The 10,108-nt window shown below is 34.5% G+C and overlaps 3 protein-coding genes across 4 annotated transcripts; all 3 read left to right on the forward strand.

The window, feature by feature from the left end:
- Window positions 1-979: 979 nt before the first annotated feature.
- On the forward strand, window positions 980-4,430 carry LOC137837819 (uncharacterized). The gene is made up of 3 exons (XM_068646966.1): window positions 980-1,237; window positions 2,480-2,771; window positions 3,294-4,430. The coding sequence occupies exons 2-3, from the start codon at window positions 2,486-2,488 to the stop codon at window positions 4,280-4,282; spliced, it is 1,275 nt and encodes a 424-aa protein (XP_068503067.1). The 5' UTR covers window positions 980-1,237; window positions 2,480-2,485; the 3' UTR covers window positions 4,283-4,430.
- A 1,461-nt stretch (window positions 4,431-5,891) lies between these two features.
- Window positions 5,892-6,762, forward strand: LOC137837823 (kunitz-type elastase inhibitor BrEI-like). The gene has a single exon (XM_068646971.1). It carries the CDS (start codon window positions 5,892-5,894, stop codon window positions 6,528-6,530), a length of 639 nt encoding a protein of 212 aa, XP_068503072.1. The 3' UTR covers window positions 6,531-6,762.
- Window positions 6,763-6,863: 101 nt separating this feature from the next.
- On the forward strand, window positions 6,864-9,875 carry LOC137837822 (pentatricopeptide repeat-containing protein At2g29760, chloroplastic-like). 2 transcript variants are annotated; one of them, XM_068646969.1, is made up of 2 exons: window positions 6,864-8,893; window positions 9,574-9,875. In XM_068646969.1, exon 1 carries the CDS (start codon window positions 7,218-7,220, stop codon window positions 8,793-8,795), a length of 1,578 nt encoding a protein of 525 aa, XP_068503070.1. In that variant the 5' UTR covers window positions 6,864-7,217; the 3' UTR covers window positions 8,796-8,893; window positions 9,574-9,875. The 2 variants fall into 2 exon arrangements, with proteins under 2 accessions (XP_068503070.1, XP_068503071.1); XM_068646970.1 differs by lacking the exon at window positions 9,574-9,875 and having other exon boundaries at window positions 7,167-7,485; window positions 7,567-9,063.
- Window positions 9,876-10,108: the final 233 nt, after the last annotated feature.

The following is a 10,108-nucleotide window of genomic DNA, read 5'->3' on the forward strand; positions in this document are numbered from 1 at the left end:
ATTTGGCTGAAATTTTTGTTTTAACCACAAAGTGTTCTGCAGTTGAGAAATTATTTTTTTTACTATATGATCAAGGGCAAAAATTCCAATCCCATATCATCACTGTTATTATTGAATTAAATTTTACGATATAAACAATAAGATGAATGATAAACTAATTTTACTTTGGATTCTTTAATTATTTTCTGGATTAAATTTTAGTTATAAGAGTTTGAGTATGAAATAAATTATGATGAAAAATAATAATTTAGGTTAAATGTGTTTAGGATCTTCATGTTAGTTATTGCTTCTCATGATAAATAACTTTTAACAAAATTTTCATTGATCACTATAATTTATCACAAAATATAAAAAAATAAGTCTTTTAAACCCAATACATTATGTTTATGTACTTACATGTACAAAAAAAGACATCAATATGTATTAATTAATCATTAAGTTTGACTAGATTCTCTATGTTTAAATAAAACATAAACAGGTGGTTCAGCTCCATAACTAATGCTTAATTTCTTTTATCAGTAATTAATATTATAAATATTATTTGTATTATTTTAAACAAATATTAATATTTTATATGTCATTACAATAAATGATATTGACACACAGATAAAAGATTATTAAAAAATAAAATTTTGATTTTAAATTACAAGCAGAAATGCATAAAATTTTTTCTTAAACATTGAAAGTACATAAAATTAAAAAATAAATAAAACTAACAAATAACTAACAAATGTACATTTTATACCATGATAACTTTAACAATGTCTTCTAAAATAAATATTCATGCAATGAAATAATCTTCAAATTGGAAATAATGGTTATATAAAATTTTACTAAACATAGATAAGGTAAAATATAACTCTGTGAAACAAATCCAAATATAAAATTATAAATAAAGTCTATTTAAATTAAAAATCATAACAATAAAAAAACAAAACAACTTTGTTTTAATTACACAGAAAACAAAACCTATGGAAATAAATACATTAAGTCAAATGTTCAACAAAACCCTTTATCTAGTCCCTTCTCAAATCCTCGGGCCCATGGACTCGGCCAGAATCGGTAACCGTATAGCCCGGCCCGGGCCCAAGCCCGAAACCTACATACCTGAGTTTCTGCTTTTCGTCTCTTGCCTCCGTTGGATACAGTTTCTGTCTCTTTCAGCTGCTACGGCCTCTGAACTTCCATTGACGTTTGCAAAAACCTTCAACAGGCTTCCTCTCACAGCACAACCCAAGTAACACTACAAACCCCCTTTTCATCAATTCTTATTGTAACCATGATTGTGGTTTTTCAATTTTTAACCTTTTGTTTTTGCCGCGAGCTTCCTTTCAATTTCAATTCTAAGAAGCAAAATTGACGTCACTTTTATTTGATATGGGCTTCATGTTTTATTGTTTAATTTCAATTGTTAGAGGATGTAATAGAGGACTACTGAATTTTTGTTCGTGGTTGAGATCTGTGAAACTTGAATTTGAAAAGTTATAAAAAAAGTTGAATATTTGGTATTGTTGGAATTTGGAGTGGAGAAATTGGGTTTATGTTGAAGAAATTCAGAAGAAAAAGTAGAGAAAAAGATTGAAAAGGTTTATTGTTTGAATTATAATAGTCAATGAAGAGATTGACTGTTATTTAAAGAACATTATTAATGACAGAATATAATTCGCTTGATAACAAACCAAATTGGCAAAAAACCATCTATGTATTGTAGCTGTTCCTTAAGGTGTAATAATATGCATATTTTTCTTGAGTTGGAGATCATGGCAAGTGATAAACTAATAGGGATTGAGCATGCAAAAGGGATCAGTCCCTCACAACTTGACCAGCCAAGTATGTTTTACCATATCTCCAAGTAAGATTGTTTCTGAAGAAGGATATATGTGGGAAACCTAAAAAAATTGGAGACATATATTTCAACTCTGGTCTAAATGGTGGTGCATTTGATGCAAAGCATGCAAGTTGTTGTTTGCTAATGTGTAACTATGGGAAACATGTTTGGTGGTTGGTTTATAGTCTGAGTTTTCTTGCAGAAGGTCTTCTTTACTTTTCTTGTTTTGTTTACCAGCAAAACTTTTGCTTTCAATACTTGGACTTTCTGTTCGTAGAGTCCAGCACATTGTGTTATGTATCTTATTTAGGATAATTGAGCTATTAGTCATATCTTGCTAATTCTTTGGTGTTGAATTGCATATCTGAGTTGCACTTGTAACTTTATGAATTTATGGAATTGATCATATGAATGAAAGAAATCTTATTTCAGCTATACCTTATTGCTTATTTTCAAAGAGCTGAGCAGGTGAGTTTGTTTTACTTTAATATAAAGATTGCAGTGTTGAAGGCTTGTTTGTTGTTATTGATGTATAGTAGATGCCAGAGTTCAGGCGTTTGTGAACCCATTTTTATTTGTGTGAGCAACCTTATTTGAATTCAACAAAATTATGAATTGCTTTGCTAAGTTAAGTTCATATTTATTTAACAGGAGAAAATGGCACATGAGAATACAACAGGCATTGAGATAGATTATGAATACGATGATTGCAATAGTTCCAAGCGCCCAAAAATGACTTCTAAAGTATGGGAAGAAATGCAGCGAATTCAAACCACTGAAGGTAGTAAAGTTCTGTGCAGACACTGTGGAAAACTGTTGCAAGATAACTGTGGGACTTCTCATTTAAAGCGTCATTTAATGATATGCCCTAAGCGTCCTAAACGTCTGGATGTTATTACTCAAGATTCAATTACATGTTTTAGAGGTCCCAGTAGTGCTAGAGGTAAGCATTATCTTTGTTCCCCCAAATTGATGTTATCTCCAACTCCAATTTTATTTACTTATATAGTTGATCAATTTCCACTATAATATTCTGTGGTAGATGGACCCAAACAAAAATCTGATCAATTAATGGTTGAAAATGTTTTAAAATTTAGCTAGGACATGACATCTAAATGGTTATATTTTTCAAGTTTTTATTGTAACAATAGTTGATCATCTGCACATGAGTTGTTTAAGCTGTTTTCTGCCTTAAGTCACTAATAATGATGAACCGATGCATCATGTGGTAGCTATAATAGAGTAAGAGATTGATTTAGACAACATTTACTATTAGCTTCAATGCTAGATTTGCTATAATCTGTGGCAGCAGCTTGAGAAACTTGATTTCCTGTCCCGTGTTTTTAATTACATTTAGCATTTCTTCCAATTGAAATGTGGCCATACATGATTTTACCATTTGTTCATAGAAAACACATCTGGATTAAATTTCATTATCACTGCTATATTTTTTCTTATTTTGTAGAATCTGGATTAAACACGGTGCTTATGGTTCGTCCGTTAAAGGTTGAGCCTGAATCACAAGTCCCATACCTTTTTCAGACTTCAAATAATCGAGTTCCAACCATTGCATCCACTGAAAATGCTCCCAGTCCCATTCAAGAGCTACATGCAAAAACTAGTTCCCCTCTTATGCTGCCTACCATTGAATCTCCCAAGAATCAGGGGGATATCACTCTGGATGACGTAGAAATGAAAGCATTTTATGCTTCTCTTGATGCTGAGACCTCGGTTATGTCTCCTTCCCAAGATACCACAGTCGTTACTGAATTATCCAACATCACACCCTGTGAAGAGACTAAGAAAGCATTGAAAACTCTGCAAGACCTTCTTTCCAAAGACTTCACTGATCTACTGCATACTGGACAATCTGGTACCATAAAATCCACCATAGAATATCTTTCCAAGTTGTCTGCAGATGATGGAATCTCGGCAGAAATGAGGTTGTTGATATTAGAAGTTTCTAGAGAATTCACTCGCAGGAGTTGTGACTACAACGAGGCTAATAGGAAAATAGAATCTGCCAGCACCAACATCTTGAAAGCAGATAAACTCGAAGAAAATCTTGAAGCTAACAAGAAAGAGTTCAAGGAGGTTTCGTCCTTAGAGAATGAATTAAGCAACCAGTTATCATGTTTGGAGAAAAGGAAGAAAGAGCTAGAAGAGCAAATAAATGCAATTAAAGCTAACATCTCTGTTTTTCAATCAGCCAAGGTAACAAGTACAAAGAGAAAAAGAGAAGCTTTTGAAGAAGCAAAGATTCTTAAAGCTCAAAGAGATGAGTTGAGGGAACAAGTGCCTCACTTGAAAAATGAGTTGGAAGTGGCCAAGAAAAACCAAACACATATTCGAGCTGAATGGTCAAAGCTTGGAGAAAAATTTAGCAAAAGCTTGAATGGGATGCATCATGAGGAGAACTTGGATGGTAAATCCATGCAAGAAAATTCCGTTTAACAAACTGAGTTTCGATGTCAATACCTTCTTACAACTCCATGATGAGCTAAAAAATAAGCTCTGATATTCGTATACATCGGGTGAAAAATGAAACACTTTTACCATTGATTTTAATTTCATGATAACAAAGCACATTATTATTTTGTTAGATGAAGTATTTGTCCAAGGCCTTCTAATTCAGAATATATTATCTAATTGAAAATGTGAAATATCGAGTAGTTGATTATAACATGGTTTTAGTTTGCTCTGAGCAACATTTATGTTTGTGTTATTTGTAAAATGGAGATTTAACTATTTTCTCTAATTATATAAATATTTTTATTTCTGTATTTAAAATTTATTTATTTTAATTTCTATGTACCATTTTAAAAAGATTGAAAACGGTATATACAGAAATTTTTAAAATGAATGAATTTTAAGCATATAAACTAAAGATAAAGTTTCTTCTTCTAAAAATTGTTAAAATGAATATTTTAACTTTATATTGTGGACATTGAGATTTATTATGTTATTTATTAAAAAAATTATTTGGTTTTCTATAAGGAGAAACTAGTAAAAAATTTAAGCATTGTTTAACCCAAGCTGTAGAACTGGGTTTGTGAACTTTAAACGCTGTATCCATATTAAGACATCTGATTAAAGCAAGAGTTAAGAATGGATCCTCACCACCAAAGTTTTCTGTGACTGCTATTTCTACTTTCTTCGTTTAAAGACTCCACATGCTATTAATATTATAACTTAGTTTTTTAAGCTTTCGAAGCCCTTTTAGTCTCACTAACCAGAGTCACAATATAATAGTCTCACAATTTAATAATAATAATAGTTAAAAGTCATCAAATCTTATAAAAAAAAGTAACATAGTATATAAAATATGTTGAAGTTCAGTAACTTGCAGCAGGAGCATGTGATTGCAGTAGTGATTGCCTCAATTTGCAGCACTAAATCATGAAGAGAAGACAAAGAATTAATGAATTTGCAGTATAGTTGGTGAAAATGGAAACATTTCTATTTATGGTGTTTTTCTTTCTCTTTGTGAATCAACCTACACATCTACAAGTAAAAAACAATAGGGGCATTAGTATCTTCATCTTGGCTACAAATTTGGAGAAGTGTTTTGTCAAAGAACTTTTGAATGCAATGGCTTGTGAAATTGCATAAGATGGTTTGTAACTACTGTGAATCAAAAGAACACTTGTGATTAGTAAATATCTGAAAAAGAACATTTTGGTAAAGGCAATTGTCGAATCACTCGTGGTTCTGTTCCTTTATTATATTCTCCAAAATCAAAGTTAGCACCACGCTCGTGTCCCTCGTGCCAAATATAATATTAAGTAATAAGTGAGAACAGAAGAATTGTATTATTTGATGTGAAAAGCGATTACATTTATTTTCATAGTTATCCACAGCAATTTTGTACTACAGTCTCCTAACTTTCATATTTTTACATCATAATTTATTCAATCTATATTCCTCGTGCTGCTTAACCCAAATTTTCTACACCACAACAACCTCTTTCACTTGCCAAAATGCAGCACTATATAATGATGCATAATGAGAATGTAACACACAAGACACAGACACAGACAATACTTGGTTTCAATCCGAGAAAATGAAGGTTGCCATGTTTCTTCAGTCTCTCCCTCTATGTTTTTCCCTTCTCTTGGCCTTCAACACACAGCCACTTCTAGCTGCTGAGCCTGAGCCAGTGGTGGATAAGCAAGGGGAACCTTTGGTGCCAGGAGTGGGGTACTATGTGTGGCCACTTTGGGCTGATGAAGGAGGCCTCACACTAGGCCAAACAAGGAACAAGACATGCCCTCTTGATGTTATCCGTGACCCTTCTTTTATTGGCTCACCAGTGGCATTCTCGGCAGAAGGGCTTGACCACATTCCAACTCTCACTGATCTCACCATTGACTTCCCTGTGGTCACAGCCTGCAACCAGCCTACAGTGTGGAAGCTCAGCAAGGAAGGGTCAGGGTTCTGGTTTGTGAGCACCAGTGGGAACCCTCAGGATATCACAAGCAAGTTCAAGATTGAGAGGCTTGAAGGGGATCACGCCTATGAGATCTACAGCTTCAAGTTCTGCCCCAGTAGGCCTGGTGTACTGTGTGCTCCTGTGGGAACCTTTCAAGATTCTGATGGAACCAAAGTCATGGCTGTTGGGGATAACATTGACCCCTACTATGTCAGGTTCCAGAAGTTTTCCTTGAAGGACCAAGAGAAGAAACCCTTCAGCATTGTGTAGTTTGGTAGCTCTATGAGCTGTGTAGTTATAGGGGGTTGTGACTTTGAATAATCAATAAGAGTGTAGTAGGGAACTGGATTTTTGGTGTGGCAGCAGAAAGAATCATCAGAAGTTTTTATTTCTTGGTTCTCATGGCACAGATCAGAAACAGTACTTGCATCTGTTTTATGATTTTCCACCAATATGTTTTTCTTTTCAAATGAAATGAAATGAAATTTAGTTTCTTTGCTCATACCAACTGTTTCATGTTTCTGTGCTTCAGAGTTTCTTTACACATATTTCCTGTTCTGCCTGCACTTCTATGAATGAAGGGAAAAGTGGTAACATGGCTAAACATACAGAATATGACTTCCTATAAGTATTCTTAAGAGAAAAAACATATAAAATAATTTTTCATTAAGCTTACATTTAAAGAAAAGTTGCATACATTATCACTGAATCAGTTTTTAACCAACAAATTAACATGTAAAAGTATCTTTACACAGTCAGAGTTTGTATTACAAGTAATTTTAATGATAAAATATGTTTTTTGAGTTTTGAACTAAAAAAAAAATCCAAAAATCATGTCTCTTGATATAAAAGATTAACATATTTAAAAGAGTAAATGTATTCAAAATTTTTTTTAAAAAAGTAAAATGTTTTTTAAGAAAATCAAAATGATTTTTATGTTTTCTAACCATATGAACTATGAACCAATTTGATTTGATGAAGTACGTATCCTTGCAGAGAACACTGCAGAGTTGTGCAAGCATCGACCAGATAAAGCGAATCCATGCACTGTGTGTGACACTAGGATTCTTGCACACACAAAATCTCCAACAACCTTTGTCATGCAAGTTGCTTCAAAGTTATAAGAATGTCGGAAAAGCAGAACAAGCACAGAGGGTCTTCGATCAGATTAATGATCCTGATGTAGTGTCATGGACATGCCTCCTCAACCTCTACCTTCATTCTGGTCTTCCTTCCAAGTCCCTCTCTGCGTTTTCCCGCTGCTTGCATGTGGGTCTAAGACCTGATAGCTTCCTTATTGTTGCAGCTTTATCCTCTTGTGGGAAGTGCAAGGATTTGGTTAGAGGGAGGGTTGTTCATGGAATGCTGTTGAGGAATGGTTTTGATGAAAACCCTGTTGTGGGGAATGCTCTGATTGACATGTATTGTAGAAATGGGGTGATGGGAATGGCTGCATTGGTTTTTGAGAGTATGGGGTCCAAGGATGTGTTTTCTTGGACTACTTTGTTGAATGGGTACATGTTGTGTAACAATGTGAGTTGTGCTCGTGAAATGTTTGATGCAATGCCTGAAAGAAATTTGGTTTCATGGACTATGATTACTGGGTGTGTCAGAGCAGGAGCTCCAGTTCAGGCTTTGGAGATGTTTAAGCAGATGGAAGCTGGTGATGGAGGAGCTCTTCATTGTGCGGATTTGATGGTGGCAGTGCTCTCGGCGTGTGCGGATGTTGGGGCTCTTGATTTTGGTCAATGTATACATGGTTGTGTTAAGAAAAGGAGGCTGGAGCTGGATGTTGCGGTGAGCAATGCTCTGATGGATATGTACTCCAAAAGTGGAAGGCTTGACTTGGTTGTAAGGATATTTGATGAAATCTTGAAGAAGGATGTGTTTTCATGGACTACAATGATATCAGGGTATGCTTATCACGGGGAAGGGCATCTTGCGTTGGAGGCTTTTTCTCGCATGTTAGAATCAGGGGTTAACCCAAATGAGGTAACCCTGTTGTCAGTTTTAACTGCTTGTAGCCATGCTGGGCTAGTTGTGGAGGGAAAGTTGTTGTTCAACAGAATGATTCAGTGCCGTTACCTGAAGCCAAAGATTGAACATTATGGATGCCTAGTGGATCTTCTTGGCCGAGCAGGATTGCTGGAAGAAGCAAAAGAAGTGATTGGGATGATGCCAATTAGCCCTGATGCTGCTATGTGGAGATCATTACTGAATGCTTGCTTAGTCCATGGGAATTTGAGCATGGCCCAAATAGCAGGAAAGAAGGTAATTGAACTTGAACCAAATGATGATGGTGTTTATATGCTTCTATGGAATATGTATTGTGTTGCTGATATGTGGAAGGAAGCCTTAGAGATAAGGAAGTTTATGAGGGAAAGGAGGGTCAGAAAAAATCCTGGTTGTAGTATGGTTGATGTGAATGGTGTTGTCCGAGAATTCTTTGCTGAAGACACATCGCTCCATGTTAGTGCAGAGCTTTGCCACTTGCTAAAGGGAATGAAGGAGCACTTAGAAACATATCATTTTTAACAACACTCGTGGTGCAGAGGCCTTTGCTATTGAAGCAAATGACAGAAAAGTAGACCAAGAACTATAATTTCTGCATTCGTTTCATTCTTTTGACCCTGGTGATTTCAGTTAACGAAACTCTGAACTATTTATCTTTGTGATGTATAAAGAGACATGTTTCCAATCAACTATATTAATAATGTTTATATATTTATCTGTAAGAAAAATCTTAAAGTATATATTTTCCTTGTATCTGATCTGATCAGGCTTACTTGATTTTTACACGGTTATAACGGCATATCTCATTCCATTTACAATTCATTAGCAGGTGGAATTTCTCTTTCACCTTTCTGATTGTTTGAGATGACTCTTATATTGAAAAGCTAACTAGTTGCTACCCTTTTTTGGTTACACACTAGTTACAACTTGATTATTCCTTTTCAAGTATGTCTTGCTTTATGCTTCATAAATCTATAATTGGTTTAGCAATTTTGAGCATTCACTGTGTTACCCTTATTTTGATGGTCTGGAGTCAATCCTTGTGCTGATCTCCTCTTTTTCTTAAAAATATTCAGAAATCAGAACTCTAAACAAGCAATACACTGCTCAGAATTATATAGAAACTCTACTCATACATATATTTGCATTTAACACAATCCACCGGACTTGAAGACTATAAGTGTGGCCATTGAGCAATAGGCTCATTAGTCATTATGATGGCATTTAGGCACGTCATAGATGATTAATGAAATTCACCTTCTTAACATGAATCAACTGATGAAACAATTCTGTGTTGTAGGAAATTCTTAAACCAGATTGGGTAGAGTTTTGGATATCTTTTGTGTTCTAGTAATCAAATCTGGATGTATCTGCAAGGAGGGCTTACTCAAGGGAGAGCGGAGGATCAATCAATTCATATTCCTGCATACAATTTGTCAGAAGGAAATAACATGATCATCAATCCCCCCTCTCAGCTTTGGTATAAATGAAAATTAATTTGCACCAACGAATGATTTTTTATATTTGAATTCTAATTTAACAATTAGATTGAAAGAAAATGCAATTGGTATAGTACCATTTTCAGTGATGATGTAGATAAAAGGGTTGTTATACTTTGTCTTGACTTGATATAGAGCAACAGTTCCTGAATTCCTTTTGAATAAACAGAAAACCATTTTGAAACAGCCTATAAAAGTACAACTATCCTTTTATTCATCAAGGAGAGTAACCACTTTATTACGATTTGCTTTGTTTCCCTAATTTCAAACCACTTTCATTTTTTGTGCCCCATAAAATGTTATTAGTAATTGCTTCGTTTCCTGAATACCAACAAC

Source organism: Phaseolus vulgaris, chromosome 4 (genome assembly GCF_000499845.2).
Source record: "Phaseolus vulgaris cultivar G19833 chromosome 4, P. vulgaris v2.0, whole genome shotgun sequence".
Taxonomy (NCBI): Eukaryota; Viridiplantae; Streptophyta; class Magnoliopsida; order Fabales; family Fabaceae; genus Phaseolus; species Phaseolus vulgaris.

What these genes read in the sequence shown, in the direction of transcription:
- LOC137837822 (XM_068646969.1), top strand. Translation starts at nt 7,218, where the DNA reads ATGAACCAATTTGATTTGATGAAGTACGTATCCTTGCAGAGAACACTG.
- LOC137837823 (XM_068646971.1), top strand. Translation starts at nt 5,892, where the DNA reads ATGAAGGTTGCCATGTTTCTTCAGTCTCTCCCTCTATGTTTTTCCCTT.
- LOC137837819 (XM_068646966.1), top strand. Translation starts at nt 2,486, where the DNA reads ATGGCACATGAGAATACAACAGGCATTGAGATAGATTATGAATACGAT. An exon ending in AGGTCCCAGTAGTGCTAGAG is followed by an intron (nt 2,772 to 3,293) that starts GTAAGCATTATC and finishes CTTATTTTGTAG; the next exon opens with AATCTGGATTAAACACGGTG.